This window comes from Sinohyriopsis cumingii, chromosome 8 (assembly GCF_028554795.1).
Source record: "Sinohyriopsis cumingii isolate HCF-2022 chromosome 8, ASM2855479v2, whole genome shotgun sequence".
NCBI classification, from domain to species: Eukaryota; Metazoa; Mollusca; class Bivalvia; order Unionida; family Unionidae; genus Sinohyriopsis; species Sinohyriopsis cumingii.
In genome coordinates, this window is record NC_142968.1 from 18,844,811 (window position 1) to 18,865,470 (window position 20,660).

Here is a 20,660-nt window from a genome sequence, read left to right on the forward strand (position 1 = left end):
TCCCATGATCAAACCCTTAATATACGACCGAGACAATGACCACAGGATCAAAGGGGTGAGCGTGCATGTTTCAGAATGAGTCCTCTTACCTTCATAACGTTATGAATCTATCAAAGGGTTTAGGAAATAAAAATGAATATTCTTTAGCCAAAACTTGAATGCAAACTACTCTTTGCCTTTGACCTTCATCTCAATGTTACAGACTGGTCTTCATAATGAGTCATGCCAAATACGAGAGGTGGAGTTCAACACATATGAAGATGAAAACTGTAATCAAAGACTTTATAAACTGCTGACTCGGGTGCTGCTGCCAATAGACAAGCTACTGCTGTCTCATTTCTCACTACTCTCACACATGGGTCGTCCAGAGTCAGCTATATCGTTACTACTTACTATATAATATAACAGATTAGTTATAGCTAGCGAGATAGATTGATAAGCAACCTAATTTGAAAGAACATCCTACCCACATCTGACAAACATGCATGCCATTTTATGCATGACAGAAAATATCTGAGGTGAAGAGTACTTGTGAAGTTAAAAAGTGAACAGTAAGAGATTCACAAGAGACAATTTTAGATTAAACAATGTCAGCATAATACATAAACAAAAATATAATCAATTAAGCCATATTACAAAACATTTTATTATATTAGTGGCATTAAAGCTTTCCAGTGATCAGTTTCTTTTTCTTTTGATGAAATAATAAAATATAACAATGTTACTGTGAACATCACATTATGGGCCAGCTCCATAAATACTAGTCCTCTATGTAGGTACGAGTAAGGCATAACTATTAGTCCTCTGTGTATGTGTGACTGGGGCATACATACAAATCTATATACGTGCAAGTAGGGCATACATCCAAGTCATCGATGTACGTACAAGTAGGGCAGGACATACACAGAAGTCCTCTATGTATGTATGCGTAGGGCATACCTATTAGTCCTCTATATGGGTATGAGTAGGGCGTAAATATTAGTACTCAATGTAGATACCAGTAGGGCATACATATAGGTCCCGGATATACGTACGAGTAGGCAAATATACAAGCCATCTATGTACGTACAAGTAAGGCAAAACTATTATCATTCAATGTAGGTACGAGTAGGGCATACATATTAGTCCTCTAGGTAGGTACCAGTAGGGCATCAAGGACTTTTAATCCGGAGATGACTGACAGTACAGTATATGGTACGTGCAGAAATCCATTTGTCTGGCATTAGCATTATTTCTTAAGGCCCAGAATCAATAGATTTCTTTATTATTTAATGTGCAAGCCATCTATATATTTTAGTAAAATAAAACTACTTATGCTCTAGAAGAAAAGTTATTCTGCAAAACCATTTTTTTTTTCCTCTCTGCAATTTGACCTCTGGACACCAAAATTAACAGGTATCCTCTTTATCCCAAGTACATGCCGTACAAAATTAACAGGTATTCTCTTTATCCCAAGTACATGCCGTCTACTACGTTTGGTCCTGATCTGATGTATGCTGTATGGAAACAAATTTTCTTTTGTTTTTTAGTCGCAATAACCTGAATTTCGATACCCAAATCAGCCGACTTTTCTTCTTTACCACAAGTGCAGTCTATACATAAAGTCTGCAATGTAGCACTTATGTTACTGTGCAGAAACCATTTTCATCTTTTCATCACCGTCACATTGGATGATTGACCTGATAAACTTACATAGGAAGTCTGATCTCCAAATCAATAGTTTTTTGTTCTCTTATCCAATGTACCAGCCATCAATAAAGTTTGGTCCAGTTATGTATAGCTAATATTACTGTGCAGAAACCAGTTTTCATCTTCAAGTCACACTGACGCTGATCTCCAGATCACATAACAGATTAGCTTCTTTCCTTTGTGAAGCACTTGAGTCAAGTTTGGAAATGGTAGATGCTGAAGAACCGATGTCAATCAAACAGAAAATAAAAATCTAAATGTCACGAGACAGAGATAGTCATAGCATAATATGCTCCACAAAAAGCTGGCACATAAAAACTAAATGCTCATGAAGTTTAATATTAACTGAATATTTCCTTATGTATATACGATTGTAATATTCAAACTGATCTTAACTTCACCAATGACATAATGGAAACAATATATATGTAAATTACAGGCTCAATAATAAATGTTACATGACAATTTAAAGAGTACAAAACTGAACACATTTCAAATTGTAGAAAAAGGCAAATAACTTGGAATTTTGTTTGTATATTTAATTAACAACTTAAGACCAACCCTAACTTCATCCCTTTCATTTACATATGTGGGACTGGATCCTAGGTGCCTGATATGCAGCCTGAATACATTAGATATGTGAGACTGGATCCTAGGTGTCTGATATGCAGCCTGAATACATTACATATATGGGACTGGATCCTAGGTGTCTGATATGCAGCCTGAATACATTACATATGTGGGACTGGATCCTAGGTGCCTGATATGCAGCCTGAATACAGACTTGTCTTATAACAAGAGGCCTATGTGGGTTTGGTATCACTCACCTGGAAGTTGATATATGTAAGCTTTTGAATGCAAATTCACACACATATATTAAATCTGTTGAGTATCTATCACAAAAATCAATTAAGGAGCTTTACCCCCAAAGTGGACATGCATATCCTCAAAGTGGTCATAAGCATTACCCTCCAAGTAGACATGTTAAAAAAACAGCATACCCCAAAAATGAAGACGTTTGTCACGATACTGAATCTTCACAATCCCAGCTAATCATAAGCAAACTCACTACATTAATATGGATGGATGTTGGTCATAATCAAACTCATCCAAGATTTTGATGACACAAGGTTACATACCAAATCTCATCAGAAATATGGCCTCTGGAGTGTTCTCAAGCTCAACCAATCACATGCAAGATCACCTCAATAACATGCATGAATGTCAACTCATAATCAAGCTTTTTTATTCTGATCATACAAGCATACATATAAAATCTATCAATATGGGATAAGAAATATGGCCTTTACAGAGTTCACAATCTCAGCTATCAGATTCAGAATCAGTGTTAAAAACTGTTAAAATTACCTCTTTAATATGGGTGGATGTCACTCATGATCAGCTTAAACACCAAATCTGATGAAAATCTGATCAGAAATATGGTCTTCAGAGCACTCACACCCTCATACATACAAACAAAACCCTTATCAATATATATATATATATATATATATATATATATATATATATATATATATATATATATATATATATATATATATATATATATATATATATATATATATACAGATGTTACTTATCATCAAAGGCATCGCAGATCTTGACTTGATAAACTTACATAGGAAGTCTGATCAAAATGTGATCGGAAATGAATCATCTAGTGTTTACAAACAAGTGTTGACTGACAGATAACAACAGATGCAGGGCAATAACATAAAATCATCTGGTCTTTTTCTGGGTTAGCACACAAAAAAAAACCAGTAAAAACTTGTAAATAAATTCTAAATAATATCCAAATTTTGGTAGATAATGGAGACTGATCTAACTCAAAAGAAATCAAGTTTTGGTAGATACTGGACTGTATCTAAAACTAAAGCATTAAAAAACATATTTACTGCCAGGCATAAATACACCAAATAAGTATATATAAAAAATTTGTTGGACATGACAATATATTTACAATCTGAAAAACAACAGAAAATTTCTTTTAAAAAATGTAAAAGCAGATTTGAATTCATGTTCTTATTTCCCCTAGAGTAGCCTCAATTCTTAGGGCAATGGATCTACATGAAATATTTTACACTTGTCCTTAAAAGAGACATATATACATAATTCATATCACTGACAAAATTTTTAAACTTATGGAGGTACATGACATACATATACTTTAAGAACAATACAGAAAGACAAGAAATTGGTCCCATATGCTACACTCAATACTAAAGTGTAAAAAAAAAAACACAACTCTGAGGAATGCATGTCAATTAAATTATTCCTTTCAAAGGTCTCCACTTGCAAAGAAATAACTTCTTTTTGTTTTTACTTTTAAGACACCCATAGTAATAGCAATAATCTTTTTCTTTCAATTTTTAAAAAAAATCTAATAGTATAAAACAGGAAATAACTGCAAGTTAATATACTTATAGCAACCTGTTAAGGTTCTGAATGAAATATGTCTGGCCTTTGCATACCCTCGTACCCTGATATGTACAGACTGGCCTTCAGTCTCCCCAGTTAAATGCCGTCCCAGCAGATCATTTACATGGAGAGATGTATATTGGCTGTTGGAGCAGACAAAATATTTAATCAACCAGTCAACAAAATAAAGTAACATGTTTCCACATCAAATACAAAATATTGTGAAACATATACGCATGGGAATCAAAAAACTTGTCCACATGGGATAACCAAAGGACAAGAAAGTTATGTCATTTACACGCAAGTCCTTAATATTACTGTAGTCTCTTTTGAGCTCAGTTTTTTTTATTGGTGCTGATAGGCAAACGAGTTCTGTCCATAAATAATAAACAGAAATACATGCCTCTTCAAACAAAATAATTAGTAAGTACAACACATTTGTTGTATATTCATTCACTTAAAATCTCCAATATCTTTAATTAAAAGATTCAAAAAGAAACCTATTAAAAATATTCCTATTTAATAATAATTATTGGCAAGATAGTCTATGGCATTACAAATGGTACACGAGACAATATTTTGGTGTCCTTTTGCTGCTGTACAGTGTCCCCAGACAGATTTTGCTTCAGCCTCAAAGGTTTTCTCTCATTCACAAATAAGAAATAATACCAACAAAATAATCCATGATACATTACTCTGTCTATAACAACAATAGCATTTACCCTTTAAATTAGGAAGTGCTTGTATAATGTTTGAAACTGGCATGTTTTCATGGATGGACAATAGCTACAAATTATGGGCTTGTTCACAAACACAACTGAAAAGTATGTTCTCCTCTGTTACATTCGTGGGATCATTGCTCATTGTATCCTTTAAAACATACTACCCTGAAATCGTGGACATTAAAAATGTTCTTAAATAACTTCTAAAAGGTTTCACACTTCAGTAAGATTTAAATGATTGCAGATAAAGGATAAGTTTTATTCTTGGCAGTGACATCAAGAACCACTTTGTCTATATTTTGCTCAAGTTCAAATACTTTCAACTTGATCAAACCTGATATATTACAAGTAAGAATGATTATTTAACATTCAAGTAAAAAAAAACAAAAAAAACATGCCATTATATAATAGCATATGACTGACAAGCCAGATTATCCCATTAGTAACTAGACATGTCAACTTAACATGGATGCCCCCAAGAAAATGGGCTAAATACCAAGTGAAACAGGGGCCATTCATCCAGCAATTCAAAATAAGATCCATTTCTTTCTTTTAACTACACATATGAAACACATGCTGATATGACAATCCAATCAGAAAGAGTAGCAATAAGACTTTCAAGATGGTTGCTGTGGCAAGTACACTAGATGTCAGTTTGGCACCATGTTTATTTCAAACAAATTACACACAAGAGGTCTTTTTGTGAAAACACCCTTTTGATATGACAATCGATTGAGGAGGAGTAATTATAACAAGATTTTAATTAAGCCTGCTGTGGTGGCCATACTGGATGTCAGATCTGCACCTATTTAATTTAGGACCAACCACACCATGTGATTAATGTGCGTACATAGTTTCAAGGCAATCCTCCATATAAGCCACAAATTAGGACAATGGAATGTTAAAATCATATATCTCATTTAGAATCATATTTCACAGCTTCATCTTGTTCATAATGCAATCAGATTTTAAGACTATATCACAATATCACAAGTGACATGAAGCAAAGCACATTCATCTTCGAAATGTGCGTCTCATGCACATGTTCATAACTTGGTGCATGGATTTTTCCTGGGTTATTGGGATTAGTGGTGAATATACAAAATTTGATCAACTGGTAATGCAATTTTCAGGAGTATATTACTGAAATTTAGAATTCTAATTTGAAATCCCTGATACTGGGTTTAGCTCCCCATGACTGCAACCAAACGTATGCACCAAGACAAGACTACACTAAAGAGTTGAAGGAAGAGCTATGTACTGCATCATGTGATGAAATAATGTGCACTTAGTGCAATGCATTTCATCAAGTATTTTTTTAACGTTTCGTAAGGAAATGAAGTTGACCACAACTGTTTCTACAAGGAGCAGATAACATATTGAGATGTCTTATTATTAAAACATGTTGAATTTTTAAATTCCTGAAAATTAAGTGATTATAATACAAGTAGCCAGAATACAATTTAGAGTAGCCCAATTAAATTTTTAAATAGTCTAATCTAATAAAGGAGAATGATAATAGTTCTAAAGAAAACACTGGTCAATCCTTTCAATCCATGGCAAAAAATTATATCAAAATATGTCAAGGTTACAACTGGTTGCCATTTCTTCAGTGGAAATGTATTTCAAATGAATATGAGACAGTCTAACAAAGCAAACTCTCAGAATATTTCATACTGAACAGAGAATATCATTTACTGAACATGGCCGAGTTCTAGACTCCAGTCTCTGCAAACTCTGAATCACTGGAAGAAAGACTCTCTGAAACTGATGCTTGCTGCAACCTCCCCTCCATTAGAGCTCCAGCCAGACCCTCACCAGGAGTCACAATGATACTCTCAAAAGGGCCCACTTTTGTGTTCTTTTCTGGTATAAGAGTAGGGGCATTCAACTTCTCTCCTAATCCATCACTAATTATCGCAGGAGGACTTGACCTAGAAGAACTTGAGGAATCTTTTAAAAAGATTAGTCTAGATGTTTCTTTTGGACACTCATGCATGAACTTTTGTCTCTCTGTCCATGTTTGATTTTTTTTTACATCATCCTGTACACTTTGTCCCTGAATTGACCCTGTTACTATGGAAACTTTGGACTGAGATGGTAACTGATGATGATTATGACCTTGACTCACTGTAGGAGACTCAAACACTTCATCCCCTTCCTCATCTGTAATCAAGATCTGTGGCACACTATGAGCAACCAAGTTCCTTGACCTGACAGGCATATCATACTGGTCTTGGTGTGAGGACTTATCTGCCACTTCATCTTTAATCAGAACATGAGGCACAAAATGGGGAGCTAAGTTCCTTGGCCTGACAGACACATCATACTGGTCCTGGTGTGGGCCTTTCCGAACCTGAGCTTTCCCTCTGTGACAGTTTACAAAAGTACTAGGGTCCATCTCCCCATTTTCTGGGTATTCATACACACCTTCATACTCAGGATTACTACCACTACCCAGTCTATGACTGCTTATTGGCTGATTTAAAGTCACATGTTCAGAATTTGCATAGACTGGTACAGTGCCCATTTGTGGTTTTCTTTTTTGCACTTGACTGTAAAAAATTTCTGACGTATTTTCTTTTATTCTATTCTCATTGGAAACACTATTGATTTCTTCCTTCTTAGCAACATAATTTCTGCCATAATTTTGATACATGTGTCTGCCAGTTTTAACTTTTCTGTGCTCTTGATGTGGGCAATTTGTATTATTGCTATAAATAGTTTCAGTGTGGGAGCACCCAGGATCGGATCTGTGACTAATAGTACCAGGTGTAGTTACCTTCACTGTACCTGGATGGGACACAGATTTTGTTGTTTCTTTATGCCTTGGATTGGGTTGACTATAAAGTTCTTCAGGATTAGAGGAGGCTGAAGATGTCATGGATGTATTACAAGATGACAGAAAATCAGAATACGATGGAGGTGGTGCATAGGGTGGGGGTACCTCAGAGGTGGTCACAGATTGTTTATCTGACTTGCATCCTTCATGAGATTTGGATGTTGATATTTCTTGGTTCTCTGTTTTCAGCATAACATTAGAAGGATAAAGCCGGAAATTCTCACGAATTGCAAGCTCAGCATAATCAGCTGCCCTTGGTCTGTGGATTGTGTTCATCAAATCCTTAACAGGTTTTGGTGAGATGGATCTACCATGATTGGTCTTGAGCTTGTGTGTTTCCACAGCATGGAATGCTGATTTGCCACCACGATGAAGTGGTTCTGGAGGCAGCTGCTTGTTACTGGAACTGGGTCTGGAGATAGGCTGTGGGGGAAGTTGATGGTTGCCCTGATGAGGTGGAGGCTGAGGTGGAAAGAAGACATCCTCAAGTTTTGGTCGAGACCTAGGACGCTGGATGGGGTGGTTCAGCATATTGTCAGAATATGTGATGTAGTGAATGTTGTCCTCAGACTGGAGAGGTTGATTGTAATGGTAAGGGTTGTAAATCCCTTGCCTGACAGCAGGGGCAGTTTTGTGACCCTGAATAGTTTCAGAAAGGCAATTCTGGTCCCTCTCTTGTCGAATGTCTGGAGTTGCTTCCCTCTCTGTGAATGTGTTGTAGAACAGCTCTTGGTTTTGTGGCAACCCCTGGGATGTAGGTCTCAGAGTAGTGCAGAAATCATTATCATTATGAAGCAGAGATGGCTGTGTTTTGTATTGTTGAGGGGTGTGAGATCTGACATTTAGTGGATTGGGAGTTGTATGAGAGGCAGGCTGAGGGGTGTGAGATCTCACATTAGGAGGTAGATGTGTCTTCTGTAATGTTGGTTGGGGAGTAATTGCTCTGCGACTTTGTTGGCTTTCTGACTTTTCTGACTTTGACTTCAGTTCCTTTGTTTCCTGCAGATATCGCAACTGCAAACCCAGGATTACCATCAGTGTCTCTGTGTCCAAATTGTGAAGTGTGACAGCTCGACGGCCTCTCCTACGGTGCTCTTTCAACTTGCCCTTTGTTTGAGGCACAGAACTAACATCACTGCTTTTGGAGGTAGAGGTACAATCAGCACTTTTACTCAGGGAGTCAAATGACTCGCATGACTTACTAAGGTGTTTTGTACGAGTCAAGCTGTGTATTCCACTTGCATCACCACTGCCTTTAAGTTTTTGTCTACTCTGAGATGAGGTTGCCTGTGGTTCTAAATCACACAATGATTTATCCCTTTTGGAGGTTGTACTCTTTACAGACCTTAAAGATCTGGATCTGTCTAGAGTTGCTCCCTTTGAGTTACTCGGCACTAGCCTAGACTCCTGGCAGGAATTTGTTGATACTGCAGACTGCAACACCAGAGTGTCTAGTTCACTGTCTGACTGGTCCTGTACTGAAGAGGAACTTCCACTCACTGTATAAACTTCCTCATAAGCCTCATCCTGAAATGCACAAAATACAGCAGTTGTATACCAGTCAAAACCTATATGAATTGTAACAGTTTCTTAGGCAAGCAAAACAAAATGAAACAAAAAGTGAACTAACTGCAGGAAAGTATTTGTTAAACATTCCATGTAAATATTCCTTTTAAATTCTTTTGGATAAACCTATATATACAAAACACCAGTCAAAAAAGCATGTCTCTTGTTTACAACAGCTGCATAATTTTTAAAGCCCACTCCAGAGATCCTCATTCTAAACCATCTATGTAACCCACTCTTTGATTGGTCAGTTTTGCATCAGCTACACAATTTTAGAGACCACACCAATGATGCTCCTTCTAAACCTACCGTTTTTTTCAGCTACAGTTGTTTAATAGTTAAACAGAAGGATATATTTAAAATGAAGCATTTGGGGCTTGTATTAGTTCTTGAAAATGCATGCATGCTTCCCACTGCTAATTCACAGTATCTGGACAATGAAATAACAAGTCTACCAGAGAGCAGAGATAGCCACCTGTGGCAGTAGACCACCGGATTCAAGGCAAATATACATACAAAAAATCTTCCTGGATGACAACCACTTTAATCACATTAATCTACACTTTTGTTTTCTTCTCAAAAACACCACATGGGAAAGGGCTTTTCAGACTTTATCAATCTACACTTTTTTTCATAATTATCACAAAGGGAAATGGTTTTTTCACCTTGAATGTCACTTTTTGGGTAAATCAATGTACACCTCTCCCTCGATAACTTGCACACAATAGGGTCCACAAACAACACACCGCACTATAAACAAGGGGCGAGTTACCAAGGGACCTCCAAAAACTGGGGAAAAAAATCACTTTGACATCGAGAAAACTGTGTGTGTGTGTGGGGGGGGGGCGTCATTAGGGAACTGGGCTGTTTATTGACTGAATCGTCATTTTACAATCACATCAATATTAACTTTTAATAACGCACTTTTTCTAATTAAGTTGTTTTTTATTGTGTTTAAATAACATTTATTTTCAAAATGTCCAACATATGTGTAATATGTCACTGCTTTTGTTTTCTTGATGAGTCTGGTTCCCATAGTGGTGTTTAATATTATCCTGCCAAATTAGGAATCCAGAGAGCAGAAAAGTAGACTAACTGTTGATACACCACCAAACAAGATGCTTTTTTTTCCAAAACAAACAACATTTATTGCGTGAGACAATCGTCTACGTCAAAACTCAATTTTTGTATTGTCCAATTAGTACAATATTGATGTTGTGATTTCATTGGAAGTAATAATGAAACTTATCATCCTTGAGGATAACTCTAAGTACTAGATCAAGAATTCTCTGAAGCTCACTTGTCCACAATGGTCTGTATCTGTGAAGCCAAGCTCTTTATTTTACGAAGTATTCATTTTGCTTGGCTGCCTTGTTATCTTTGATCACCGTTATGAAAGAGTCGGTTAATTTAAGGTAGTTTATGTTACATACACAATAACATTAATAAGTGTTCAATTGATCAAATGACATCAGTTCACCCGACATACGACGAGGGCAGCTAGATTTTACATTTGTAGGATTTTCAACTTTTCTTTTATTCCACCTCCTTTATTTGATTCAAAAGACATAATTAACGTGGTAATACAAAGGATGCCAGCTTTTAATTCAGTTCAACGATAAAGCAAATACTTCAGGAAGTCAGTTATCAAAACATGGTCGGCACTTAATTAGGTTCTCACAGAAACGCTCACAGAAATAGCTGTTACGGTAGATTGACTCATTTTATGTTTAATTGCAAGAGGTCACATTGCATTTATGACGATTACACTTAAAAGGAACTAAAAGATAGAACTAGAACACAAATTTCAATTGAAGAGAAAATTATTTAATTTGTATTTACTTATTAAAGTACTGCCTCCACTTGGCATAAGTGATATTTTCAGTGATCAAAATTTCCTTACATATCATTATTTGTGGTGTACTAGGAATGTTGTTTGGAAAGAAAATGTAACAAATTGTATGACCTATTTTTAAATTTGATTTTTCAAGGAGTTGATTAAAATTTCCAGGTCCTATCTACCGTTTTCGATGATAAAATGAGCAATACAAAGTTTCCGTTACCAATTTTGATCACAATTTTCTTCAAGTTCAACAAATAGGGATCGATTTTTAAGGTATTTTCTGGTTTAAAAAATGGGAGCCATGCCTGATCCCGTTTTATAAGCGGGTTCGAAAGTTATCAGGGCACGAGTTATCGAGGGAGTGGTGTATCTGAAGTACTGGTTACTTGCAAGGTATGGGAATTATGGCACATTAAACAGGATCCAAGTGATAAACACAAATTATGAAATAGTGATAAGCACGCCAGTGTGGGTATGTGAGAAAGCTTGCCAGTAGCTTCTCATGGGTCGTTGGTTCTTCTTTGTGTTTTACCGGGTTCTTCCTCCACCATTAATACTGGCTGCCATGCAAAGCCTATCATGTGCTGAAAAATGGCATTAAACCCCACAACAACAACAACTACTGATAAGCACGTTCTTTTGCATGATCGGAGATTTTTTCATGTCTAGAGTCATGGAATCTGGGATCCATAGAATCAGAAATTTGCATGCAATCAGACTTTTTGATTTTTCAAAATTATGAGCATTTTGTGAAGAACATCATTGAAGTATTTATGTTTCTTTGAGTAATTAGATTTTTTTTCAAAACTGGGAAAAAAGACATCATTTTGGATTGTGAATGGGGCCCTAACTTGGCCCCAAAACTGACCAAGGAAAATCCTTGTTTATAAGCAAAATACTACTTATCCTCTCACAAAATGCAATCTGAATATTAAAATGTTTAGGGGTTTATCTCTTAACTGGAATTTGATTACCATGTTCATACAAAAATTTGATAGAAAATATTTAATTACTTTTAAAAATTTATATTAATATTATTTCAAAAAGAAGGGGTGGGGGGTATCTAAAAATAGAAAGGGAGATAACCATTCTGAGCATAATCATTTCCTCTTGGGATGAAAATTTGAGCTATGTCCCTTTACATAGTTAGGCTCATTTCTTTCCAGGCCAAAAAGACCAATCTTGAACACTGCCTATTACAAATAAAAACTATTCCCATACATGCAAAATTCTTGATAGTACAGGTAAAACCTGTTATAATGAGATTCTTTATAATGTGATTTTGCTTATAATGCAATGGCAGCCTGGCTCCCATTTTTTAATTTAAGGTGACCCCTTTTAAACATCCTAAATACACGCTCTCAGAAAAACAGATTACTTGTATCCCTAGCAGATTTTTAATCCCAGCACAATGTTTAATATTGCCTTAACTTCACAATGCACTGTTTCCACCATATTGGGATGTACACAATTAAAAACTGAAGTATATTTGATGTCTGATGAACCTGGCGAACAAAACAAATGATACCTGATCAAGAGGTTAAAAACTGATGATGTTGAAATTTCAATGCACATTTTCTGTGGGGAAGTTTTTCAAAAATTTGTTCATGCGCTACCACTTATACTGCATTGTTATTCTTTGGACCCTTAGCATCGCATTATTTGTACCTCTATGTGGGTTTTTTAAAGACTCAAAGTGTTTTGTGGTTAAAATGGGAACTGGGTTAGGAAGAGGGTCGGAGGCAGTGCAAAGACCGAAATAAGTGATTTTGTACAATTAAGATTAATCTATCCTTATAAGCCTATTTAGAATTATTGGTAATGCAAATCTGAATGGAAAAAAAAATATTTTTGCTTTAAAGGAATTAATTAATTTCCAGAAAAAATAGCTGGTATTCATAGCACATTCATAGATTATCACTACACAAACACATATGTGCACAAGCATACATAATCACAACCACACAGATATTAAAAAAACACTCAAAGATTCCATTCTTAAAATTCTTTGCACAGGGAAGCACACTATTATCACAAACTTTGTTCCTCTAAACAGTCAAGTGCATGTTTGGAAGGGGATGCAAGTGTCATTAGTGTTCAATTTTGGAAGGGGATGCAAGTGTCATTAGTGTTCGATTTTGGAAGCGGATGCAAGTGTCATTAGTGTTCATTTTTGGTGCATCTAAGACTTGATGGCACTTTGCAGCAAAAAAAGCCCCACTGAAGTTCTTGTGACTTGGTCTGGTGATAATTTCATTCTTGTGACTTGACCAGGTGATAATTTAGTTCTTTTGAGTTGGACTGGTGATGATTCAGTTCTCCTGACATGGTCTGGTGATGATTTAGTTCTTGTGACTTGGTCTGGAGATAACTGAGTTCTTGTGACTTGGTCTGGTGATGATTCAGTTCTCATGACAAGGTCTAGTGATGATTTACTTCTCATGCCTTTAACTCATGATGATCTAGTTCTTGTGACTTGGACTGGTGATGATTCAGTTCTCATGCCTGAGTCTGATGAGTTCTTGTGACTTGATCTGGTGATAATTGAGTTCTTGTGACTTGGTCTGGTAATGATTTAGTATTCATGCCTTTAACTCATAATGATGTAGTTCTTGTGACTTGGACTGGTGATGATTCAGTTCTCATGCCTGTGTCTGATGAGTTCTTGTGACTTCATCTTGTGACTTGATCTGGTGATAAATGAGATCTTGTGACTTGGTCTGGTGATTATTCAATTACTGTGACCTGGTCAGGTATGATTCAGTTCTCATGCCTTTAGCTGATGATGATCTAGTTCATGTGACTTGGACTGGTGATGATTCAGTTCTTGTGACTTGGTCTGGAGATAATTGAGTTCTTGTGACTTGGTCTGGTGATGATTCAGTTTTCATGACATGGTCAGGTGATGACTTAGTTCTCATGCCTTTGACTGATGATGATCTAGTTGTTGTGACTTGGTCTGGAGATAATTAATTCTTGTGACTTGGTCTGGTGATGATTCAGTTCTCATGACATGGTGTGCTGATGATTTAGTACTCATACCTTTAACTCGTGATGATCTAGTTGTTGTGACTTGGACTGGTGATGATTCAGTTCTCATGCCTGTGTCTGATGAGTTCTTGTGACTTGATCTGGTGATAATTGAGTTCTTGTGACTTGGTCTGGTAATGATTTAGTAACCATGCCTTTAACTCATAATGATCTAGTTCTTGTGACTTGGACTGGTGATGATTCAGTTCTCATGCCTGTGTCTGATGAGTTCTTGTGACTTCATCTGGTGATAATTGAGTTCTTGTGACTTGGTCTGGTGATGATTTAGTACTCATGCCTTTAGCTAATGATGATCTAGTTCTTGTGGCTTGGACTGGTGATGATTCAGTTCTCATACCTGTGTCTGATGAGTTCTTGTGACTTGATCTGGTGATAATTGAGTTCTTGTGACTTGGTCTGGTGATGATTCAATTCTTGTGACCTGGTCAGGTATGATTCAGTTCTCATGCCTTTAACTGATGATGATCTAGTTCTTGTGACTTGGACTGGTGATGATTCAATTCTCATGACATGGTCAGGTATGATTCAGTTCTCATGCCTGTGTCTGATGAGTTCTTGTGACTTGATCTGGTGATGATTGAGTTCTTGTGACTTGATCTGGTGATGATTCAATTCTTGTGACCTGGTCAGGTATGATTCAGTTCTCTTGCCTTTGTCTGATGATGATTTAGTTGTCATGACTTGGTCTGGTGATAATTTAAGTTCTTTTGACTTGGTCTGATGATCTGGATGATGATTTGGTTTTTGTGACTTGGTCTGGTGATGATTTTCTTCTTGTGACCCAGTCTGGTGATGATTCAGTTCTTGTGACTTCATCTCATGAAGATTAGTTCTTGTGACTTGGTCTGGTGATGGTTCAGTGCACATGTATAGTAGGTCAGGTGATGATTCAGTTCTCGTGACATGGTCTGGTGATAATTCAAATCCAGCGACTTGTTCTGTTGATGACTGTTTAAACATGTTACTTTTGGGAACAATCTCAGCTGTTGTGTATGATGTAGGAGGGTGTGACAAACTTACTGTGTCAATAGATGGTGTACACTCCACAATGACAAATGTATTGATAATATGTGCATAGTATAAAATATTCCCTTTGCAGTGCTTTATAACGTCAAACTCCTTCAACCATAATTTCTGAAATTTAGTTTTGTTTGCCTTTCTTAGCCTAACACATCCTTCCCCTTTTATCACATTTGTGTTTCAACATTTTGCCTTAAAATATATATCACATTTGTGTTTCAACATTTGCCTTAACCCTTTACCTCATACAGCATAGTTACAAAGTGCAGCATGCTATAAATAGAACACCTGTTATCTATTCAACCCCATATGCATAGGCCTGCCTGTGAACTGTTAAGCAATGTAGTGTATGTTACGTTTAACAGCAATTTTAACCATTTTACATTTTTGGTACACATCTATTATATGTAGAAAAATTTAAGAGTAAAGTCCGATTGTTAAAACTGTGTAATTATTTTTCATGGAAGAATTTTTTATGTGCTTTAAAATCTTGAGAGAACTAGTTTACCGTCATATCAGTGAGGTTGCGTCACCAACTGTAGCTGCCATTTCTCATACTCGAAATTTACAAGTTTTTCGTCTGCGTCTACATCACTAAGTCATCTGAATTTGATAATTTATAAAAAATAATTGTTGCCTACTTCAATATCAGAGCCTTTACCTAAGTTATTGAATCTTTCATAGTTGTGAAATCCGTGACCGCCATTTTGGAGAGTGAAGATTATGACCCAGTTACTTTAAATAGCAGATATCGACCAGTGGATAAACACTGACCACATGATCTGACGTAATTGTCATTCGCAGAAATGAATGTAGTATCTAATCGGGGGTTTTCCCCAAAGGTGGTGCTAAGAAAACTGGCTTAAAATGGCTGATGTTTACAGCCGACGTCAAAAGGCGCTTTGATGTGACTGGAGTAGAGGCGTCAAAAGGCACTTCCATGTGAATGGTGTATAGGTGTCCAAAGACGCTTGCATGAGGTAAAGGGTAAGAATATATAAATATCACATTTGTGTTTCAACATTTTGCCTTAATATATATCACATTTGTGTTTCAACATTTTGCCTTAATATATATCACATTTGTGTTTCAACATTTTGCCTTCAAATATATATCACACATTTACACTGTTCTCAACTTTACCATCGAACTACTGAAACAATCACATTGCACATTTTATGAATGGAGTAAAATTTTAATAAGCTTTTTATAAGAGTGGCTTAAACATTCTCATTTAAGGCAATGAAGTGGAATAACTTTACAATGTAGTGTAATAACTTTTGTTTCTTCAACAATATATCTGATTTACCTAACATCAAACAAACTGGGTTGTTCCACTCCATGTGCTTTACCTAAGCAAATTAGCTTAATGAGCCATCCCACTGCAGGACTAGCATCACCCATTCACAACAGCTATTGTCAGTCAAATAAGTAAACTGCAGAATAGCCTTTACCTTGTAACAGCCTCAACATATGTATATTCTGCCCAGAACTTTTCATGAGCATTTAGTGTGATGCTATGCAAATCATGACTCTTTACTATTTGCATAAACTACAGGTTACTGGCGTATACCACAGCGTCATTAAGATACAAATCTCTCTTATCACCATAGGATATAATGAAAGTTGTGAATTTAAAAAACATGATTGTGTAGGTGGGGTTCGGAGTAAAAAATCATGTTTTTCATGTGATATGCCATGGTAGTGCAGGTCATGATTTCTTGTTAACTGAGAACAGACTGCATGCTACATACTTGAGAGAGATAAATTCCACCAAGCCACAAATGACCTTTGAACATAAAATAATGAATGCATGAACTTGTGGCTGGAGCACAAAAACCTTTTCTCCTATGAACCTGACTAGACTTATAAAGGTCAAAAGTATTCACATTTCATGTTTTTGATTTATTATAACTACCCAAAAATATGATCCTTTTAGGCTAAAATGAAGTACTTAATTTAATTTAAGTCTTTGTTGTAAGGCAGACTGATGTAGCATTGTTTGTACATAAAAATCATCCTTGCACCCAGAACTGTCAACGACACAGGGCCTGACCAAACATTGTTTAAGACATGGTAGTGACTCGGACCTATATTTGCTAGCAGTAACAACAGCCTTCACAACAATAGAAATGTTTTGGAATTTACAACACAGCAACACAAGTAGGTTATTTAGAGGCTACTGAAGCAAAAAGCCCTGCACAATGACACATCATAGGAGCCAGCCCAGGCTGTTTCAATGGAAGAACTGCTTAGACAACATGGCCCCTGACTCCAGTAAGTCATCTCTTACATGATGCAAAAGTACATTTGTGCTATTGTACATTCCAAGCCCACAGGCTGTAAGCTTAACTGTACCCATTGTTTACTGACTCTACTCCTTGTGTACTAATAATATTCGTTTATAAGTCAATCCCAAATGTAAATAATAGACCATGATCTGCTCATACATAATGTGCTAGCAGTTCTGAGTCTATGTTGTTTGCTCTACTCAATACTAACAAACTGCACAGACCCTGATCTGCAGGTACATTATGTGATGGCAGATATGGGTCTGTGCAGTTTGTACCTAAGCTCTACTTTTAAGGATGTTTATAATATGGTAACTATTTGCAAAGCAATTACCTAAACACCTGTCTCTGCAGACCTCTGTGCACCACATTTCAAGTTCCCTAACTCTGCCACCAAGGGGCACTACTCCAACTATGTACATGCCTACAAGATTTTCAAATAAGACACTAAGTTTCAAGACCATGTCATGTTTCTTTCACCAAGACCAAGACTGATGTCAATAAAATATTTGCCAAATATAAATATGAAAATATAGCCTTAGAAATCAAGTACAAACTCAGCCTTTATGTAAACCCTTCTCCTACTTATTAGCTGTATTATTATTATTATTATTATTATTATTGTATTTATGAACTACCATCTTGCTTTGTTTAGCAACTACATACGAGGACAAACCTTCAGAAAGTGCAATTTGTTTCTCTCAATCCGCAGAACAAGTAAGGCCAGTACAGCAGTAGCAATACACAGGAAGACCACAATGGTGCATGTGGCAATCAGAGTGTAGAGGAGCTGGGGGATCACTGACTCCACAGGATTACAGCTTGACACCCCTCCAAAATCGTACTCGAACAGCTCTGAAATACAAGCCATAGAAATAAATTACTGTATCGAAATAATTCTTAAACCAAAAGTGCAATAAATCGGAAAGCAACTTCTGTGGAACAGGCAAAATATATCATCTGGCAATTTTATTTTATTGGCGACGTTGTTTGGCTGTTTAAACTTGTATATACAACCATTGGTTTGGAGTGGAGAAATTCACAAGCCCCATGAAAGGAGGCCACAAACTGGATATAAAATGCACTTAAATTTATCTACTGTTACATAAACAAAATTCGTTTTCCATATGACAAACCATCTAAACAGAGCACTGTTATATCATAATCCGCTTATCTTGACATCTAGCATGAGTACTGTATGTTATAAGATATCCACTTTTTTGTTCTTGACATTTCTGGTAACGTAGATCAACTGGACAAGGCATTATCTCGTAAACTATCTTTCATCGGATTTTCCACCATATGCTAGTAATTCATATATTTACACAGACTGACATGTGGATGTTAAGTAAAATTCCTCTTCTTTTCACTCAGAATTAAATCCTTCAGAACACTCACATTGTCTGTAATAATCCATGTCATCAGACCAGAACACCTGCATCTCAATCGTCCGTTGATCCTTTGTTAAATTTCTGATGCAAGCATGGAAGCCAGCTTTATGCTGCTACCACAAATGTAAACAAAAACCCATTTTATTGGTTTATTCAATAATCAGGAAGGAACGGTAACTAGAATAGACCAAATGACGACCAATTCCTTTTTAAAAATGTGCCCTGATAAAATAGTTTGCTGAAATTTCAAAGGAAACAGATTACTATGAAGCACTAATTGTTATGAAAATGTACTCAGCAAATGGAATAAAAATCAGTCTCAATCATGCAATACAATTATTTGAAGTTGCCGCCACAATAAGAAATGGGCATTTGTTTGGTTCTCCAAAGCTGTCCTTTAGCGGTGACTTCAATAATGGAAGTCAGTATCAAACTTAAATAAAATCTGATGGATTTTTGCATCTTCCAACTTGACTGGAACACATTAACTGTGCTGGAAAAAAGTTTATGCTTACGAATGCTACCAATGGTGGCTTAAAACGCAAACTTTTACCAACTTGGGACGTACTGAAAAGTAAATGTGCTTCATCATTCGTTATGTGACTGTGCTATGTTTTTCTACTGAATTCAGACCAATATGACCTGTGACAAAATTACTGAATATTTTAAATGTGTGTGTGCATATTTTCGATGAAATCACTTGTATTGTGGATTCAATGTATATGATGAGATTTGCGGATGAGCACATGGTGTTGATACTTCATTCATGCTATACATTAGACATGTATATATAAACAGTATTCACGTATATTAACCAATTCATAAAGTTGTTGTGGGGTTTAACGCCATTTTTCAGCACACGATATGCTATACATGGCGGCCAGTATTAATGGTGGAGGAAGAACCTGAGAAAACCCCAGAAAGAACCACCGACCCACGAGAAGCTACTGGCAAGCTTTCTCACATACCCACATTGGCTGAATCCGAGACTCAAACTGGCGCAGACAGAGGTGAGATGGCAGTGACCCATAACAGAGAGCGCTTTAGACCACTTGACCACTTGGGGCCCCAATTCATGAAGTAAACTATTATATATGCCTTCTTTGTTTTTGCTACAGGTATATTTCTCATTTAATATGCATCAATTTAAGATGGTAACTGTGCAAATGAGGCACGTATTTTACCGCCCGCATTTATTACCTACCCCTAACCCAGCACATTTATTGGGGTATATGCAACATTTTCTTCCATTAACTTACCTATCTGGTTGCTTATAACACGGTTCGGTCTATAACATGGTTGGGTTCTATGGCTCCTAACTAACATGTTACAGCAGGGTCACATTGTATGTATATTTAATTTATTTGTGTACTTGACCTTTGCCTGTGATTGAGGGTAGAGCAGTTATGGTCTACTTGACTATTACAAAAAAAAATTAAAACTTGTTTACTTATTTAAGTTCAAGGTCTAGCCTTGTTTACAAACTTAGAATGTTCTGGAAGCAAACTCTTGACCCACATCCTTGTCATCTCAGGTTTTTATATAAGATTCAGATAAATAAAAATTTACAATTCTTCTTTAAGTTCAGTCTGTAGATTTACTGTTGTATTCTGACATAATTTGAGAGGAATCATTTATTTCAATTAGTCACCAGAATGACAAAGTGCTCTTTGACATTTTAGCCAAAAGCATTATCATGAGATTATTGTGAATTCATTCAAAGACATTCTGGATTATATCACTGTGATACATCAAGACTGTCAGTACATTAACCTATTCAAGATTATTGGTACATCAGCACATTCA

General features: G+C 36.3%; 1 protein-coding gene across 1 annotated transcript in view; it reads right to left on the bottom strand.

Moving 5' to 3' along the window:
* Positions 1–622: 622 nt before the first annotated feature.
* Positions 623–20,660, bottom strand: part of LOC149793073 (uncharacterized) — an 80,577-nt gene continuing 60,539 nt past the window's right edge. The window contains exons 4-5 of the mRNA XM_089966971.1: positions 18,140–18,318; positions 623–9,219 (exon numbers count right to left, since the gene is read on the bottom strand). Of these exons, the coding sequence (XP_089823097.1) occupies positions 6,565–9,219; positions 18,140–18,318 (2,834 nt within the window). The 3' untranslated portion in view covers positions 623–6,564. The remainder of the gene's footprint in view (positions 9,220–18,139; positions 18,319–20,660) is intronic.